Here is a 20,827-nt window from a genome sequence, read left to right as displayed (position 1 = left end):
AGTTAGTTCACTCGTGAAGCGATTGTCAAGAATATTTTTCTAGGCCTCCTGCTCCTGATAAGAGAAAATTCAAAAGGAAGAATTTGTAGTCTTGTAATTTGTTTTTTTCTGTCACCATTTTCAACTGAAATGCTGTTGAAATAAGGTTTACTTTACCTGTGCCGCACACACAGCCAACTCGTGCGCAGAGCCCGACAGCGAGCGGTCGGAGCCACGGCGCCGCGTCAGCGCAGAGCCGCTGCCCGAGCCGCTCGTCGAGCCCGGCTTCTTCTTCACTTGCCCGCCGAAGTTGAAGAACCTGCGGGTAGTGATGTTTCATTTAGGTAAAATAAGAGCATAGAAAACATACGATAGGTATGGAGATGCAACCGTTAAAACATAGGACTAAATAAAAATTGAAAATTCATAGGTATTTATCGGAAAGAGTATCTTATGTGGCAAGAGTAGTTTGCTTGTTTCTCTTCTGTTTAATAACATACATCATAATATATCACAATTTCACAAATCGGTATTGAATGTTTCCTAAATTAAGAATGTTACATGCTACATGAAGTGCTTTAATTACTTATGCTGAGTAAGTATTCTTTGTTCAACACGCAGTTCATACACGTGGCAAACAGTAGGTACCTACACTTCTGCAAAGAATCTGATCTTATCCCATCTATTTCTGTTAGCAGCAGGCACTGACTTGGCCTTCTTCTGGTGCACGTTGCAACCATCAGTCAGAAGCCGCTGAAAGTGGTCGGGGCATGTGAATAGCTATCCAATATTTCGTGCGCTCCGACCACTTTCACCGTCTTTCTTCAGCAGTACAGTCGGTACATGTAATCAGCAGTATGATTCTAGTCTATCACATTTCCTTCTTTAAATCATACTCACTTGGCTTTCTTTTGGTGCACGTTCCGACCCTCAGTCAGAAGTCGCTGAAAGTGGTCGGAGCGCACGAATCGTGGGTAGCAGTCCTTCTTTAATAGCAGTCCATACACGTGGTCCGCGGCGTGATCGAGGGCATATCGCGAGCCTGAACGTAGGCCCTCGTTCACGCGTTCCGCCGTCGCGCCATCGATGTTGATTTCGCAAGGCGCGCCGGGCTTCAGGAACTCTCTGAGAATGAGACATTAATAAAGTAGGTAAGTGCCTAAGTAAACATTGAAATCGCAATGCGCCTTATAAACACTGATTAACCCAAAAAATATTGTCCATTTGATTGGTAACCTTTTGTAAGGTTTGGTTTGGCCACAGTCAGAAGAGTAGGTAATAGATCAGGGAAAAAATTATAGGTAGGGGAAGCCCGGGCAGCACGAATACCTTAAGAAAAGTGGCAAAAAAACCACATAAATATGCAATCAACAATAGTATATTAATTAATAATTTGTATCTTAGGTAATCATCTTTGGAATTGTAAAGAATAAACTTAGAAACTTAAACAAATTCTACAATAAAAATGTAATTAAAAAAAAAGTTCCAATTATCCATTTTGCCCGACCCCCCTGGGCAAGACGGATATGTACGTACAGTAATAACTGCTTTAATCATTGCAATCATCACAATAATAACTGCCTATGCCTGAATATAAGGTACAATCCTCGTGTGCCCACTTCTTGCATTGATTGCACTCTATCCAATCCTCGGTAGGTGGTTCAGTGTATTCTTCTGAGCACACAACATAAATATTTTGTTTTCTCCATCTGATTTTTGTTTTTGGTCATTTTTCCTCTTGAAAAGTCCTGTTTGGAAGTTCTTGTTTTCAGATGTGTGGTTTTGTTAGGGCCTGCTATTCAGTTATGGCTGTCGTTACCTATCCGTTTTGCCCATATCCGTCTTGCCCAAAGCAGCAATATTTAAAAGTTATATACCCACCCGTTAAATTTCTACCGGTGAAAAAAAGCAACACACACAAATTAAACTTAATTTAACATGCAATCAACTAAACAGAGTCTATAAGTCAACACTTAATACGTAATACAAGAAATCAACACACATACCTTGCCAAAAATCGTAAGAAAACAGCCAAAAACTTTTGATTTCGAATTGACAAAAAGTTCACGCATGTATTGTTTTGGTGGAACTATCATGGCGTGGCTGTGTTGCTGTTTTACAGACCCGCAAACGTCCAGTAGCGCCATGTGTTGTAGGTTTTTAGTAAAATCGATTATTCTTCTTACCCACATTATGCTTCTTGCCCGGGCTTCCCCTACATTTGAAAATTATAAATAACTTGAAAAAATCGAACTGCCTAAGGCGGGAATTAGGGATTGCAATCCAGCGGCGTTTTCAATCCAGCTGGATTCTTGCTGGATTGACCTGAATCGAAAAAAAGACGACATTTTTAAGACTTTTTTTTATTAAGTAACTAGTTTTCCGCCCACGGCTTCGCCCGCGTGAAAAAAGGGCTGTTTTTAGGGTTTTCCCAGACATTGTTCGAATTTTTCTCGCCGTAAAAACCATCCTTGGACTTCAACGAACATTTTAAAAAATTGGTCCAGGCGTTGTTGAGGTCTGCGCTTACCAACACATTTTGCGATTCATTACTGAGAATGCCCTTTCGGTTTCCACACTGGTCGGTTTTAGGATCATAAATAGTGAATAGTAGAATGACCACGACCGCCCTGCCAAGAGCGTAACGAATAAGAAGAAGAAGAAATAGTCATACACCATTGATAAATGTTAACCTCGCACTCGTTCGGTCTCGTATACGCTCATTTCTTTTTCCAGTACCTTTTCGTAATCTTTTTCGTAATCTAATTGACCACTTGGCTTTGGCTTTTGTTTATTAAAGTTCTCCTTCTCTCTTTTAAGTTCCATCTCAAGCTCTTGCCCTGAAGTCATTTTACGTACCAGTAACTTCGGAGAGGCGCCGTTCAACGCACAAAACAACAGAACGGCAATGTCACCGCGCCGTTTTGAAAATGGCGGTAATTCGAAACTAAGCAATAGAAAATTATACGTTTGCGGATCCGCATCGCTGGATTCAGCACTGTATGCTGGATCCAGTATGTTTAAAAAGGCGCTGGATCCAGCTGGAATGCTGTATGCTGGATCCAGCAATTGCAATCCCTAGCGGGAATTGAACCCACGACCAATTTCAAATTTTGAAAATTTCGACGGGTTCATCCAGTGTCTAAGTAGCTCAGTTGGAAGAGCAGTCGCCCGGCAAGCGGAAGGTCGTGGGTTCAATTCCCGCCTTAGGCAGTTCGATTTTTTCAAGTTATTTATAATTTTCAAATTAGTTTGAGATGCGACTCTTAACGCTAAAAATTAAATAACTATTATAGGTACATGTCTTAAATATTAAAGACATACAAAAGCTGTTTGAAAGAAAGAAAAATGTTTATGTCTAACATTTGCTTTCTGCAGAAATTGAATCCTTGACCGCAGCTTCCGCAGCTGACGGCTGACTGACTGCAGAAATGGCTTGGTAAATCCAAGAAATCGTACACAAAATGTTCTGTACAATTAAGTTGTACGAGTAGGTACTTACTCGTAGATTTCCTCAAGTTTCTTGGGTATTTGCTTGGTGCTGCTTCGTCGTAAGTCCATAACTGCCAGCCAGAAGCGGATGTTCTCGTGCGAATACTCCTTGCGGAGGAAGCTGGTGAACTCTTGCAGACCCGTGGGGTCTGACACCAGCTCCTCGATGGATAGCGCCCATCGCTGCACGCGTTTTTCACTCGGAACTTCCACTCTGCGAAGGAGAATTTTAATTTTAGGAATCATTTTGCCTTGCAAGTCTTGCAACTGATGATAAAAGTGTTTCATGCTAGTCTACTAAAGTAGTAAAGTTAGGTGCAATTTCAAGCTTGGGGACTTTACTGGTAAGTATGTTTAAGATTTTAATAATCAAATAACGGGAATTACCTCCTTGTTAATACTTTATGTAAGTATAATCTTAAGAAAAGGAATTGGTACTAACAATAAGTTTAAGTAATCATGCAGAAGAATTACAAGGTAATAAAGAACTCACAGAGGGCTGTTAATTTGCCAAAAGAGGGTGTCGTCGCTAACCCAAGGGTTGGAGGGCTGCGGCGGGGTGAGCCAGGGATCGTAGGGAGCGAAGGTCTCCGAGTAGGCCACGAGGGCCTCTAGGGCAATTGAAGTCTTCACTCGCGTGCGGTCCAGGCTCACTTTTAGATGTTCGATCTAGAAGTATGGAGAATGAATGAGAAAGGAAGATATTGTTCCAAACAGAACTATTACATAACACAGCTCAGATCTAATCTTCTACTTTGACGACTTGATAGTTTTCCAGACTTACCTCGAGGAGCTTACCTTAGGGACATCTGAGTTGCAGTATAAAAGGCCTTTAGTTGGATATTACTCGGATATTTAGACAGTACTCACCTCTCTGGTCAGGTGGTGGATGGTGCGGCGCTTCGGTCGCGGATGGCGCACGCGCACCGGCACAGGGCACGGCTCGAGCGCACTAGCGACCCCTGGTGGAGGACGGGCTACTCGCCAGTACGCTCGCTCTTGGCTGTCCGACACTATCTTATCGCCCTTTTTGCGCTCTTTCGCCAGACGCACCTAGAATTAATTAAATGTATAAAATGGGCTCGAAAAAAAATATTGTGGATAAATTCCGATGGTTTCTACATAGGTTTGGTAAGGACATAGCGAAATCCATGCTTCAAAGCTGACAGGCAATTTAGGGATACTTTATACCCAATTCCTGTGAAATCCACACTGCAGTTGACTTGCATATTGTTAAAGTAGCTGTAGCCTCCTCTGTCAAGTTTGTGCTCGTAATAACAAAGCCTTACCTTGCACCCAGCACAAGGTGTGCTAACAAAGTTACCTGTTCCTCAGCTTGCATGGTGATAAAGTCCCATTTAGCGGCGAGATTCTTCTTGAGGTTGGCGAGCGTCTCCTGCTCGTACTCCTCGAGCCCGTGGCGTTGCTTGTTCCGTAGTGTGCGTTTGACCAGGTATATGGCATATTCCACGTTGTCGGGGCCCAGGGTTGGGGCACTGGATCCACTGCCGGCCACCCGAGGCGCTTGCCATGGCCAGTAGTATGGACTCTGTAGGTTGTTATCAGTATTATACAACCGCCAGCACATCAGTTAAACACAATGTTTGTAATAGCAATAGGTAGGATATGGCAACCGAAAAGTATGTGTCTGATATGGTATCGACTGTAGATAATTTAGTTATGTATAAAGACAGATTGATCTGTCTGATTGAAGACAGAGGGAGGTTTAGTTACTTATACTCTACGTATGTACAAGCACTTCATTGCATTTATCACAAACAGTATAAAGTTTATTCATACTTACTTGAAATCTATAAAGAGATGAGTCATCTTTTAACACAAGGTTTTTCAAATCGTTGACGGGGAAGAAGTAACCATATTGGCAGAGTTGATTGGCTAAGTTTATTGCTTCAACTGAAAAAGTACGTAAAGAAAAATCTAATTATTATTTCATTTTTTGGTGAAAAGTGACACACAAACACTACTTTGCATACGAACATACATTTATCGTGCCTATAGACATGAAGAGAAATATTTCAGAAGATACAAATAGCCAACATTTTTAAGGCGTTTTATACAGTAATAAATTCATTTCAATAATATTCTAGTTGTACATCAAGTGACATCAATTGTAGCACACACAAACATTGAAGGCGAGAAGTATTTAGCTGATGTGTGACACAAGAAGCATAGTTCAAAGTTATCCAATTGAGGACGTAACTCTGGTGAAGCAGTTACGTGGTCACAAAATTTTGAAGGTATCTTTTGCTCATGGCTCTGTTGTGGTAAAATGGTAAATTTGGAAAAAATCAGTCTGTAGTATTGTCGCCTATTACATATATTATTAAGTAATCTAAATAGTGGATATCAAACATTTTAAGATTATTAAAAAAAGGCTCCGTATTCTGAAACGACACTTGAAACTGGATTCAATTTCAAACATTAATTTTAAGCCCGTGACTGGTTGAATTTCAGCCCATTACAATTTATATTTTCTTTTAAGTATAGTTTCTTATTTGAGTATCGTTTCAGAATTCAGAGGTCATAGTGGGTTTTTAGGTAATTTATGTAGAGAAGTAACTTTGAATAATTACAATAATATTTTATGAATATAGAAAGAAAACCTTTTCCTGTAGATATTAATATTGGTCATAAATTACCAGAATAAGGAAGGGGTAAATACGTGTACTTAGTTATTTTTTTTCATAAGTTGATTAGTTTTTTCAATTAAGAAAATATTTGTGAGTTTATAAATAGAGTAGGTAGTTGCTTTTATAAACACACATTTTGCAAATAAAATTGAAGATAAAATACGCTTGCAGCTGTTGAGCAAACCTATAAGATAAATAAATATGTCTTTTTAGAGCATGATGTCGTCACCAATTTGTCGTCTTTTCACAATTCTTCACATCAGAACTTTAATGCCAATTGGTTCCGTGTTCCATGAGCAAAATCGTACCTGCCGCCATTGAAACAGACAGATGTCGAGGCAGTACATACAGCATGCCAAGAACTTGAATATAACATACATATCAACGCTTGTGGGAACTCGCTATGGCTAGACTCTACTGGGTTTCGCCGCCGAGAGAATATCCAAGCTCCAACGCCGCTTATAAAACACTCACCGTTGCTTGTTTCATCGAGATTAAACCGTTCCATTAGCCATTCGACAAGATCATAACCTGAAAATACAAAATTACATATTGTTACTTATGAGGTTCTGCTTACCTGACTCCTAAATGTCATGAAGCGCTAGTTGAACCCCTTACATTTTTAATCAACCAATCTTTTGATCAAGCTACGTTTCCCGATTTATTAAAAATTGCCTTAGTCAAACCTATTCCTAAAAAAATTAAAGCTAACGAACCCCAAAACTTTCGCCCAATATCCCTTTTGTCAACCTTTTCAAAAATTTTTGAAACCGCAATGGCCATCCGCCTCCACTCCTTTTGCGAAAAGTACAGTGTTTTTAATGAAAGTCAGAACGGATTTCGCAAAGAAAGATCCACTATTACAGCAGTTTATAAATATGTTAATGAAATTTTGAATATTATAAATACTAATAAGTATGCCATAGGAATAATGTTAGATATGAGTAAGGCGTACGATCGAGTCTCCCATAAAATTCTATTAAAAAAACTTTACGATATAGGTATAAGAGGAATAGCCCACCAATGGTTTGCATCGTATTTAAGTGAAAGAGCACAATTTGTAGAAATCGAACATTATGACTGTAATTCTGGCATATTAAATTGTATTAGATCACAAAAACTTCAAGTAGAACGTTCAATACCAAGTAGAAGTGTATTAGGGTGTATTTTATTTATAATTTATATTAACGATGTCGCAACGTGTATAGATAACAAATGTGTAATATATGCTGATGACATATCTGTAGTTTTTCCATGTGCCAACAGCCAAGAACTACAACAGCAACTTCAGAGTACACTAGATAAAATACTAAACTGGTTACAGGACCACAATTTAGAAATTAACATATCCAAGACAAAATTATTGCAATTTAAACCAAGGCAAAAACAACCCCTTAAAATAGATGTAACATTTAATAACAGTAACATAGATTTTGTGACCTCGTCTACCATGTTAGGGATAGAAATAGATACAAATGTTAATTGGAAACCACATGTAGAGAAAATAGCCGCTAAACTATCGAAATTTACTTATGCACTATATGAATTAAAAAAATGTACAGATTTAAAAACTGCAACCAGCGCCTATTATGCATATGCTCATTCTTGGTTAAACTACGGAATCATTCTTTGGGGTAATAGTACAGAAGTAAATCAATTATTTATATTGCAAAAAAGATGTATTAGAATACTCGTTAACATTACAGATATGGAAAGTTGCAGACCTCACTTCATAAAACTTAACATTCTTACACTCGCCTCTTTGTATATTATAGAAATATGTAAACTTGTCAGAAAAAATTGTCATGAATATTCCCAAGCCAAAGATCTCTATCCTCAGGAAAGAAACCTTAGACATAGAAATAGACTAGTTCCACCTTTCACTAAATTACATCTAGTTAGCTCAGGAACCTATCATATGTCAATAAAAATATATAACATGATACCTAAGGAAATAAAAGGCATTGAAAAAGATAATTTGTTTTGTAAAAAATTAAAAGAATGGCTACTAAGTAAATGTTTCTACACGTTAAAAGAATTTTTTGATCTCAAATCTAGATAAATAAATAAATATACCTAAGCAATTGTCTGTAATATTGTTATTTTGATAATTTAGATTTTAATATTGTATGTACCTATAATGTTGCAATGCCCTTACAGGGCCATGTTTCGGGACTCTGTATTAATATTTAAGATCCAAATGTACCAACATGATGCAATAAACATATATGACTATGACTATGACTATGTATGCATATGGATATTTTGTACCATATTTTCCTGAAATTGTACTCTTTAAGTTTTCTGCTTATTTCGGGTATTTATTTATTTATTTAAATGTCCCAATGGGAAGACACCAATTTTATGCTAGTAATGTAGCCTACCAATAAAATGTCCATTTAATTTACTTGCACATTGTTGTTTGCCACTTATTTTACTATATTATTTATTTATTACATAAATAGTTTGCTTCGATAGGAAAGATCTATGTTCGTAAAGTTTACACTCACAGATTGTCATCATCATTTTGATTGTCATGATCAGCCTATCGGTCCTCAAAGAAGCTTTATTTTCACGGGTGAAACGAGCGATTTGCATTTAATTGAATTTTCCATCATTGATTGTGAATAGGAGAGCTCAAACACTAAGCTCAAACACAGCAATAGATGACTCTACATTTTAGTTGAAGTGACAATAGGGATGATGACTGGGTGATGAAATCGAAATTCTATTTAGTCCGTCAGACAGATAATTAGAAAATATTAGACTCATATTTTTTATTTTTTTCCATAATCGAATAATTACAGTATTATATTGAGTTGAAATGTCGCGTGACGTCACTTTTGAGTAAAAATTCTACTCAAGCGTGACGTATCGCGCCATTTCAACTTGATGTAGCACTGTTATTATTTAATTATGAAAGAAAATAAAAAATATGAGTCTAATATTTTGTAATTATCTGTCTGACGGACAAATAATTGAAATTTTGTCATCTAGCCTATTACATTTTACTTCGCACTTCTCCTTTAGTTGCCAACGGCATCCACGGGAAAAGTATTCTCCTATTCTTCTCTGGAACAACAGGCTAACTAAACCCAAATCATCTGGCAAGCGTAAGGAGAAAAGGCCAAACTTTCCATTTGCCTCTGATAAATTGGAGAGGTTCTTGTTCCTACATTAAAGAATGACCTGATGATGATGAGGATGTTAATTAAGATTAACATAACATATTTTTGAATGGACGCGATCAACAGTGCGGCCCACATCGCTAATCGGCGCGTAGCGTGCGTGTTACGTATTGCCAGTTACATGTACCGCCATTGTGCGGCACGTGTTAACATATTGAATTCATGTAACAAATGTTTCAGCGAATGTAATAACGGCTGGTCATTCATAACTCTGAAACTGTTAGCTAAAATCAATCGGGACAGTACTTTTGCTGACCAGATGTCGCTATTGCGCGATGCCTTTTTCAAATTAGTTTCGTGAGCTATTTTAGCATTAGGCCTCTACAATTTTCCGTGTAACGGAATCTGTCAAGTCAGTACTGCTTTAATATTAGGTATGTCCACAAAAAGTTCACACTAAATACATTTTCGCATCATGATGTGAATAAAAAAAAAGATTAACTCTTTGATGATTTTAAAACCTTAAAGACTATTTCTTTCTAGTTAGTAATGTAGCTTCAAATACATAGCTATTTTTAGCATGATGCATTTTCTTCGAAACGCTAAATAGCAATTTTTAACAACCACCGTGCGGTACCTATCATTTCGAGCTACTTATTTCGTAATTTATTTCAAACAGTAGCTTAAATGGCGTGCGCTTTTTGCGATCAGGCAACACAGCCCGGCCTTTTCCATCATTATACAGTTCAAAATTACGGACTACTGAAACCGCACGTAATGTTATGTAGAGTCAGGGGAGGGTTACGTAAAGAACGGCTTTCCGGTACTGACTTGAATTTTGCATTAGGCACGTGTGTATAATAACTAGCTACGTTTGCTGTCCGGATTTAGAGGCAAAATTAGCTTAAGAGCCATTTCACAAAAATATTCCGCGCGAATTTAGGTAAAAGCTGTCAACGCAACGTCAAAAGAGTAAAAAGAACGCTGAAATGGACAAAAAAATCTTGGGCCTTGACCGTATTAAGACTTGATTTAAGTTATTAATTTTAAGGTAGAATGAGGTATTCAAACTTGATTAATTAATTTAAATTTTTAATAGAGTTTATTAAGTCTTTTATATTTCGATTCATAATGAAACACGAATAGGTATAATAAATGTAAAATATATATTAAGTATAAAATAAAGACAGTCACATAGTGAAAAATAAATCTGCCCCCTTACAGCTCCATCATCGGACCCTGGATACGAATAATGAAACACGAATAGGTATAATATGTAAAATATATTAAGTACAAAATAAAGACAGTCACATAGTGAAAAAAAAAATCTGACCCCTTACAGCTCCATCATCGGACCCTGGATACGAAATATTCGTCAAGGCGAATCACACAAGCCCAAACTCCATATGGTTCTATTGTTTTGTTACGGAGGTGGCCATTGCATCTCCTCCAGATCCATTATCAGACAGAGCTAAGAAATAAATAAATAAATATTATTATAAGTAAACAAATAACTAAAATAATTAATCTTACTATCTTACTTTTTACTAGTCTACTAATATTATAAATACGAAAGTTTGTGTGGATGTCTGGATGTTTGTTACACTTTCACGCAAAAACTACTGAACAGATTTTGATGAAACTTTACAGTACAGTACAGCAGTACTAGGCAGTCTGTGTTCAACTATCACTCGGGTCGGACGTTCCTATAAAAGATATAAGACCTTTGGTTCACTCAGTTCCGATACGACTCTAGTGCTGTGTGTAATTATTTTCGTTAATACACTGAGTTTATTAATTTCTACGAGTAGATTTCATTTTGCCTGAGACCTACGCCATGAACCCTGAACCAGAAGACCCTGTCGCCAGCGACAGCGACGCTCATCCATCCCTGGCGTCGACCAGAATAACAATGTATAGGCTATAATTTATGACGATCTGTGACAAACTAAATTTCAAGCGGGTGAAGCCGCGGGCAATACCACATATTTCATACTAGCTTTTTGCCCGCGACTTCTTCTGCGATGAAGTGGAAAATGGTTCTAATAGAATTAAAATATTCTAAGAAAATTAATTTTGTTAAATGATTATATTTTTTGATATAAAATCGTGTAGATTTTAATTCAAATCATTATGTTTAAATATTTGAATACTTACAAAATTATGAGATCTTTCTAAAACAAAATTAAAACACTACACCTGCCGCAGATTTCTTTGTAAACAATGTTTTTTTGTTTTTCCTTCAGGTGTTAAAATCACCAGGCTATTGTGTGCGCATACTCTGGAGTATTCCACATACAACTGGTCGTCGGAGAAGCATAGATTTCCATTAAGTCTACTCCCGCTACCATATGGAACTCCGCTAAAACTCGTGAGGGCGCCAACACTTGCTTTTGTATCGAAAATTAGTATGAGCAGCTGCGCACGCGGTTGCCCATTGCAGGCTCTATGCAACCACACTATTTTAAACCGTGGTCCCTAAGCATGAGATGGGAAACTGCACTCTCTTGAATTCTCTTGAATTTGATGGTGTTAGGGGAATTCTAGGAATGAATACAGACTTTCCAATGGAATCTCCTCATCAATATTGCGAAATTGCGAGTTGCAATGCATTGTTACGTTTTCACTTGTTATTTTATTGTAATCTGACCTTGATTTTTCAAACACGTGTCAAAATAAAAAAAAAAAATTTAAATCAAAAGTACTAAGGAATATTTCATTGATATCAACTTAGAAACAAGCACAGATCACAGAAACTAAAGGGAAATGTGACAAGGGACAAATTGGAACATATTGCTTGTGAAAGCAATGATGACAGTAGCGACGTGATTATGTAAACAGTTTATATTGCTTGCATGGTACTTAAGATTATTCGAACGTTGAATACTGATACCGCAATGGATAATGAGCACATAATTTGATTTCTTTGTGTGTGTGAATTTCTAATACGACACTGAGTTTCGAACTCAGCGCATTACTTAGCACCTCTCTATATTTCTATGGAACCAAGTTATCTCCAAAATAACATTCCATACCTTTTTAACCTAGTCAGGTAATAATTTTAATAAAATACGAAGCACGTCATCTATCAATAGGATATATGTATATTTTAGAAGTTAATAAATTATGCATAAAATATAAACACTTTAGAACTTTAGTTAAATCGTAGAATTTCTGAAAAACAAGTACTAAAATCGTACTGAAAAAAAAAAGCGTTAACATGTTATCTAATTTATTTATAAAACGTCGAATTTTATCAAAGATTTTGGACTAAAGTTTTTGAAAATATTTTATAGCCTACATAGAAAAAAAATAGGATTCTAAATCGTGAAAGAAATTTTTTTCGGAGCCTATTGCCTCCAAACTAACTAACAAACAATTAAATCTTTCCTCTTTTATTAGTAAAGATTTAACAACAAAACAAAACGCTTCTTTTTCTTATTCACGAAACAAAACTCAAAGCGGATAAATAAATAAACAAATCTTTGGACAATTTCACAGCGCCATCTCGCGCGTCCAAAAGTAGGCAACCAATATGCTTGTGTTAAGGGTGCTATCATAATGAATATACTTTTTTATAATTTATTTATTTAATTAAATACATGGTACCTACATAATATTATACATAGTTACACCCAGATCCGTCAAATAAATTAAAGTTCATCATTTCAATTTCTGCTCGGCCAGCCGACTCGAAACAGCCTCTCGGCATAGTATCAAATGTATTTGGTCGCCGTACAAATCACCGCTTTACGACACGAACGCACGTAAACGTCACGGCGGGAAAAATGACACAGGTCCTGCCTTGACGGGCGCTCGCGCCATACTAATCGATGTCGGCTTGCGCATTGTAATTTATACTGATATTCACATCAATATTTTGACAAAGTGGTTACTAATATTTAAACAATAACTGTAGAAATTAATTCTACAATGAATATTCTTTATTTTGGGATACTTTTATTGCAGTTTATGCTGTGTTTTTAAACCAAAAACCACGATCAAAATGTGACGTTAATCTTCAAATTTGCCAAATTATTTTTAGATTTTACTCAATAATGGTAATGAAATTCAAGAATCTATTTCATTAATGGACTACAAGAATATATGTCCGATGATTACTATATATTTTTAAGCTTATTATATGAGCATAAATAATAGATACAGGACTTTGAAAATGAGTCTGCGGCAATTTTTTCGTAAAATGGTTGTGGGAGATGGGGCACTGTGAATTAAGCAAAAGAGTTTTAGTAAATCCGTTTCATTAATGGTCAACAACAAGGATTGACCTATCTTTCGCAGTTATTAAATAATCTCTGGGTGTTGCTTAAGATAGTAATTCATGCTTCCAAAATCTTAGAAATTCGCACGAAAATGTAAAATGGCTCTTAATGTGTTTTGGTTTGAAAATGTTTTGATTTTTATGAAATTAAATAGTACAAGTTAAACTCAACGTTTCTTAGCCAATAGTAGCATAGTCGCAAGAAAATTGAAAATATTTGAAAAAGAAGGGTGCCAATGGCATCTGAATTTTTTGAAGGTTCTTTTCAGCATGAGTCACCAACTTTAACTCGATATTGTCCTTAATTGGTGCTTTAAGCAAGCCTCAAATATCATGGGCTTGCATTTTTCAGCTACATCTACAGCTGTTTTAAAAGCCTCATTTCAAAACAAAAATTAATTTTACATAATATACTTATGCAGATTGCTTACATTGCACCGAACGATAGATTATCTTGCGCAAAACCTGTTAATACTCGTACTTAAGTACTTATTGGTTTATTAAAACCAGCTTTCTTATTATGCAGTTGCCCTTAGCCGAAATATCTAAAGTCGCGGCAGACATACTAGGCGATGTAGTATGTTGGGTTATTGATTTTACAATCAGACTGTCCCTCCCTGCGGAATACTTTAGTTAGACGAAAGCCGTATAGTAGAGATCTTTGGAGATTAGCAAATACTATGTAAAATATTTAAGAATACGTTGTGTGAAAACTTTAATTATTCAAGTTGACTGTGTCGCGATGTCGTTTATCAAAGTAGACGGAGTTATTTGACATGCTTTCTTGTAAAATAAAATGATTGTAGCTAGTTATATTAATTTAGGTATTTCATTTAAAAAATATTTTTATCAATTTAAACAGGTTCTGTTTATTTTATTTGTACAAAAACACATAGAGTACAATCAACAAAGGTCAATTATGCAACACGAAAGTTTAAAATTAATTAAATTATTTTTAATTACGCTGCCGATATTGCAATGAAAAAGCTAGCATGATATTTTATGCAAATAGTCATTAGTTTGAGTAAAAAAATATTAATTTATTATGAAGGCAATTGTTTTACTCTTGAAATATTCATATAATATTTAAGACAGCATAATATTAATAACAAAGCCAATTTAAGTGCAAACCGAATGAAAAATAAAAGTTTTTATTTTTATACTAATACAATACTCGTATTAACCTAATTTATTGATATCAAATATGTATGGAAACGCGGTGTATTTGAAATGCTGAGTTGCTGAGTTTTTCTATACTTATAATAAATCTGTAGAGAGCTCAATTCTGTACATGAAATATATTTTCAAAATAACTATCAGGGGGTGATTAGTGATCGATACTGATGCCAAAAATGCAATCAGTAAAATTTTTGTCTGTCTGTCTGTCTGTCTGTCTGTCTGTCTGTCTGTCTGTATGTTCCTTATAGAAACAAAAACCACTTGACGGATTTTAACGAAACTTGGTACAATTATTCTTCATACTCCTGGGCAGGTTATAGGATACTTAGGAATTCCCACGGGAACGGGAATTGGCGGGAAAATCCTTTTGTACGAAAAATCTAAACCGCTTAAGTTAGACGCTTGAAATTTGGCATGCAGGTACCTCAGTAAACTTAAAGCTTAGTTGCAACAGGATATTGCAAAATTCCCACGGGAACGGGAGTTAGCGGGAAAAAACATTTGTATGAAAAAATCTAAACCGCGTAAGATAGACTCTTGAAATTTGGCATGCAGGTACCTTAGTAAACTTAAAGCTTAGTTACAACAGGATATTGGAAAATTCTCACGGGAACGGGAGTTAGCGGGAAAAAACATTTGTATGAAAAAATCTGAACCGCGTAAGATAGATGAAGGGGGTTAAAACGAGATCCACGCGCACGAAGTCGCGGGCGGCCGCTAGTAATAAATAATTGTCTAATAACAGAAACGCAGACAATTAAACTGTACTTATTTGAATATATTAATATTATAATTGAGTAAGTATATGTCAAATAAATATATGTATAAGCATCTTTTTCCGTATGTACTACAAGAAAATATGGTATAAAATGTCCTGAAGCACTCACTTTTACGGGATATATGTACTCTGTACTGTAATCTTTTAAAATATCATACATAAAACTAAAACTCACCCATAAAAGCAGACGGTATGACACTAAGAAAAAGTTTTTGACTTCGTACTGGTACACCCGTTTCTGGATCTTGCATTTCTTTTATCAAACTTTCCATCTGCAAAGAAAAAATAATAATTTAAAACTTTCGGAATTGGAACGGGTTTCGTTGAAATAAAGTTTAAGTTTTCTATAGATTGGCACGAGTAGGTATATGGGGCAAAAACGTGAATATACCTAATTAGTCATTACAATAATATAATCGTCGTGAAAAAATCTGGAAAAACTTAAAGTGAAAAATTAAGAGTCGAGTCGAGATAAAAATAACAAAAGAATATCGTAATTTTATTGGTTGTCAAGAAAAAGAATGCAGTTTTCTTTTCTTGGTGGCCAGTGTCGCGCAGCCAAGGCGGCGGCCGTGTACGAGCGCCTGATCAGCAATAAACTCTTTTGATACACCTCTCTCACTCACTTTGAGATTCTGAGATGAGTAAGCGAGACTTCTACATAAATGATAAGTTAGTTGCAGTAGAACGTCTTACAACCTACATTAATCGATGTTTCACGAAAGAAAAATGCTGAAAATGACCTAGATGGTCCTACTATACGGTCATCTAAATGGCAAGCAAATTATTTAAGCGATGCCAATGCTCGATGGACATCCAATAAGGTAGAGATTTTAGGGACAACTAATTAAAGATCTAAGATTAAAAGTAAGATAGGATAGGTACCGCAAAAGCTGTCACTAACAGCTGTCTAAACCGTTTTAATTGAACATTCATATGAATGTTTCATAACCGCTGTGAAGCATCGATCGTTTCAGACTTTCAATTATTCACTCTACTATGGCAGTATTATGCGATATAAGTAGGCACTTAACTGTTAAGCTAAAACCGTCGCATCGGGAAACCACTCCGTGCATAATGCATGCGACGACGGCGAAACTGTTCACATAATGATCGGTATTGCTTTTAATTACTGGCGCCAACTACTGGTAGAAAGGAACGATTTTGTCGCGGGTTCGTTCCACTAACAATACGATTTAATGGTGAAACCTAGTATCTAGGTCGACGCCTTTATTTGAAACCTAAAATTATAGTTTTTAAGTAGAAGTTTAATTTTTCATTCTCGGATGTAATTTTTTCATGAGATCCGAGTAAATTGTGTTATTATTTAGCAGTAAATGAAATAATATAATATTACTTATCTCTGTTTCTTCTTCTTTTTAATTATCTAAGTGCCATAAATGGTTCCTCTTCTTTAATTTCATAGTAGCTTTGATTCTACGATCGTGTTTCTTATCGCGTGACGCTGTAGAGTGTTTATCATAGCCTGAAATCTATGCTGCTAAGTAGTCTATTACATTATTTACTAGACAAATTATGTACCTACATGATTAAAACAATTAATCACAGCTGATACAACGCTGCAGCCGGCCTGTTACGAACTAATGTCCCTTCAGCTGCACAGCGCGGCAATTAGTTTGGTGGTGACAGCCAGCGTTATGTAACCCAAACTGATGGTAGCAGCGCTGTAGTGGTAGGTTGTACTACTGCTTAACTACTTAGTGTTATAGTTTTGTTTATGTGTATTTTATTCCTACAGTTTCTTTTTCTAGGGAGCGGTATTGTCTGTCGTAAGTAGATTAATTCAAGAAGTGAAACAAATAAAAGGGGAAACAAACATATTGAAAACTAGCTTTTGCCCGCGGCTTCACCCGCGTGAAATTTAGTTTGTCACATATCGTCATAAATTATAGCCTAATGTGGGTTATAAACAATAATACTGTAAAGCATCGGTTCCCAAACTTATTTAGTCTACTGCCCACTTTGGGAATAAATTATTTTTTAGCGCCCCCCATTGTAGTCAAGAGTCGAGCTCAGTCGGTGTATAAGAGTCCTCCTAGTAGATGATGCCTCCCAAGCCTCTACACAACGTCCCGATTTTTTTTCTGGGTCTCTTACCGCCCCCCTTTAAGCCTGCAGCGCCCACAAGGGGGCGTTATCGCCCACTTTGGGAAAGACTGCTGTAAAGTTTCAACAAAATCCGTTCAGCAGTTTTTACGTGAAAGAGTAACAAACATCCAGACATCCAAACTTTCGCATTTATAATATTAGTAGGATGACATTGTATTAATATTTTAGACCTTCTACCTACATAACCATGAAAATCTATAATTTGATATGCTTCGAGTTATCAGTTGATATTGAGCTGATGACTATTTGATATTTAAAAACTCTATTTATTATTTTGAAGTAGTGCCTAGTTAAAACTGACACATCATTATAAAATGTGTATATCAATGATATCACTAATAGTTATTCATGTTTTTCTATTTCTAAAAGTAAGAAATGAGTAGGTAATTTTAAGTAAAGATGTTTGTCACGCACACAATTTGTCAAAATGTCAGTTGAAGGTTTGTGTACTTAATTGAATAAAATTGTGTTTTCTGTCTTAGTTGACATGATATAAGTACTTAAAAATATTTTTATAGTCGAATTTTTAAGTATCATGTTGCGATAGTATTCCTAGTATCCAAGCAGTCAGTTGTTTTTATATTTTTAAAGATATTAATCGCACTTGCACAGTTTAGTGTTTACTGTAATTAATGTATCAATTACGTAATGCTGAACACTGAATAATATCTTTATTAGCTGGCTTATTTCAGCGCTGGATGTACAGACGAAAACACGTCAGACTCTACATTTTCGTTGCAATATCGCCCCTATTGCAGTTATGAGACCCCACAGTATTTAGCTTCATATACATTTAAGCGCGTATTCACAAACATTACTATGAGGTCTCACAGTGCACGTGGACGCACAGGGTGACATATAAACCAATCACAGAGCTCTATTCAACGTGCCGTGCATTCGATTTGCTGCTTCACTTAAGCAAGCATCGTTTGTGAATACGGGTGTTAGTTCCCAGCACTGCCCTGCCGATTGTGCGTCTCTGTCAAGGACTAATATCGCTGTCACCTACAGCGCGCTGTTATTTGTTACCAGTGACTCGGCACAAATGCGCTGCAGCTTATTACAAGAGCTACACAAACTTCAAAATAATTGTGGAGTATAAAACCAAATAATTTTCAGCATAAAAAGAGGTCTGCTGCTGGTCAAAGACCAAGTAGGTGTGAATTTTGAAAAGCAATGAAAATGATGATGAGTACATACGGCTTCTCCAGTGGGTAAAATGTTATGTACCCACTGGTCAAACTACTACATTACTGAGTGTGTACTTGTGGTGTGAAATGTTTGTATATTTTTTCTCACTTTGATTACACATTATTACAGAATTGCATTAGTATATTTTTCGGACAATCAAGTAGAAACATATTGGTAAGTCGATGGTTGCAGTTAATATTATAACCCAGACTATTGTAAGTTACGGGTTACAGGTAAAACCAATTGAAAGTATATAAATAAACTGCTCAAAAATAATATTGATTGTACGATTGTGTTTGTCAATACCAATATGGCTTTTAATAAAAGCGCGCCGTCATTTGATGCCAGTGACTCGGCACAAATTGGCAGTTACCGCTGCAGGTATGGCCTACCCAGGCATGTTTCACGTAGGAACAAACTAATACACTTATTGAATCATAGGTAATGTGGTAGGTAGTGAACATTTCTAAAGTATTGTCGATGATATGTTGCGAAATGAGGCGCCTCAAATTAACGTTTGATACTAATTATATCTTGGTTTTAATCCTTTTGATAAGACTCTTCTCTTACTATCATTGTTCTCATATTGAGAATCCGTGCAATTTTTTTCTCTTCGAACTTATAATAAATAAATAATAATAAATAATCCTTGGGACATTTTACACTGCGCCGCTAGCCCCTTATGTGCCCCCTATTATGGAATTGAATGTGCTCAAAATATGAATATTTGAATTTCAAATTCAATATTATTGCTTGAAACCGATAAGCAAATGATACCTGATTATCAAAATAATATTTATTACTCTGTGCGTTGCTTGACTGATCCACATACAAAAAACCAGTGAACTGAAATATTAATTCAAGATTATCTCTAGAACTGTAAGGTTTACTTACAGCCAAATAGTTTTTCAGTAGGTATAGCATTTCTGTAAACCTTTAAAAGCGAGTAGTTAGACAACTAAGATTTATAATGAGGTCATTCGCGTCCTTAAGTCAACGTGCACTCGAGCCGGCCCGAGGGCGACCCAACGACGTGTTTGCTCAGAGGGCCCTCGACAAGGGAGCCGATGCACCGAGAAACTTCTGGATTTTAAGACTAAAGCTGTGCTCGCAACTTTCGAATGAAAATCATTTTCCAGGCAATTGTCCAGTTAAAGAATACAGCTATTTTTAAGGTAAGTATTAATAAGACTGTATAAAGTTCAGAGAAAAAAAAACACAATTTTTTCCTTTGGACTCCCTGGTTCATCCAAGGGAGGGGATCGTAATTCGTAGCTTATTCTAAACTCAGCTGTCGTAGAGCCCATGACTTTTTGCTTAAAATCATTTGAATATGAGTGAACAGGGATTTATGTTGTTTAGCTATGTTACATTACACTATAGTACCTATACATATAGTTGAAATAATATAGGAACACCAACTCCTCTAATATACCAGAATAGAGCATAAAAACTTCTGCTTACTAAATAACGTTTTCTTCGTACAGAATTTCACATTTGGAGATGGCCAATTAATAACCTCTACAGTCTTGTCCTTCAGTAGATGTGTCAAATTGATACTATCAATCAATTCGTGTAATTAAATATTTATTAATTAAAAACCTTCGATGCCTTCAAATTCCATTGCGTACTAATTCTGCAGTGTCAATACTCGTAATATCTGCCGTTAGCTACTGAAACTCTTGAGCTGTAAGATTTGTAATGACGTCATTCGCGTCCTTAGGTCAACGTGCACTCGAGCTGGCGACCCTGCGGCGATCCCCGAGGGCCCTCGAGCCAATGAGGGCCGAGGACAAAGCCGATGCAGCTCCGTCAAACTCAATCCGAGAGAGCCCTCGATGCTGTGGAGTGCGATTGACGTCGTGGAATGCAGTTGATAATCGCCAGTGTATTGGAAGTGCATTTAGGTTTTGTTATTGGTTGATGTTGGGTGTTAGTTAAGCTTACATAGAGAAAGTCTACGGAGTAAGGTAGGTAGTTACATAAAAACGATTTCGGAATCTTAACTATCATGGAA

At 36.3% G+C, this 20,827-nt stretch overlaps 2 protein-coding genes across 2 annotated transcripts in view; one reads left to right on the top strand and one right to left on the bottom strand.

Annotated features, from left to right (window-relative positions):
• The window catches only part of LOC135071956 (DNA-directed RNA polymerase II subunit RPB11), a 212,472-nt gene that overhangs the window by 130,894 nt on the left and 60,751 nt on the right, over window positions 1-20,827 (top strand). The window lies entirely within an intron of this gene.
• The window catches only part of LOC135072146 (regulator of G-protein signaling 9), a 43,138-nt gene that overhangs the window by 4,840 nt on the left and 17,471 nt on the right, over window positions 1-20,827 (bottom strand). The window contains exons 4-12 of the mRNA XM_063966098.1: window positions 15,665-15,761; window positions 6,501-6,653; window positions 5,276-5,385; window positions 4,796-5,020; window positions 4,342-4,524; window positions 3,965-4,140; window positions 3,482-3,685; window positions 880-1,104; window positions 157-298 (exon numbers count right to left, since the gene is read on the bottom strand). Of these exons, the coding sequence (XP_063822168.1) occupies window positions 157-298; window positions 880-1,104; window positions 3,482-3,685; window positions 3,965-4,140; window positions 4,342-4,524; window positions 4,796-5,020; window positions 5,276-5,385; window positions 6,501-6,653; window positions 15,665-15,761 (1,515 nt within the window). The remainder of the gene's footprint in view (window positions 1-156; window positions 299-879; window positions 1,105-3,481; window positions 3,686-3,964; window positions 4,141-4,341; window positions 4,525-4,795; window positions 5,021-5,275; window positions 5,386-6,500; window positions 6,654-15,664; window positions 15,762-20,827) is intronic.

This window comes from Ostrinia nubilalis, chromosome 5 (assembly GCF_963855985.1).
Source record: "Ostrinia nubilalis chromosome 5, ilOstNubi1.1, whole genome shotgun sequence".
Classification (NCBI taxonomy): domain Eukaryota; kingdom Metazoa; phylum Arthropoda; class Insecta; order Lepidoptera; family Crambidae; genus Ostrinia; species Ostrinia nubilalis.
Note: the sequence above shows the minus strand (reverse complement) of the source record. Positions and strands in the feature narration are given on the sequence as shown.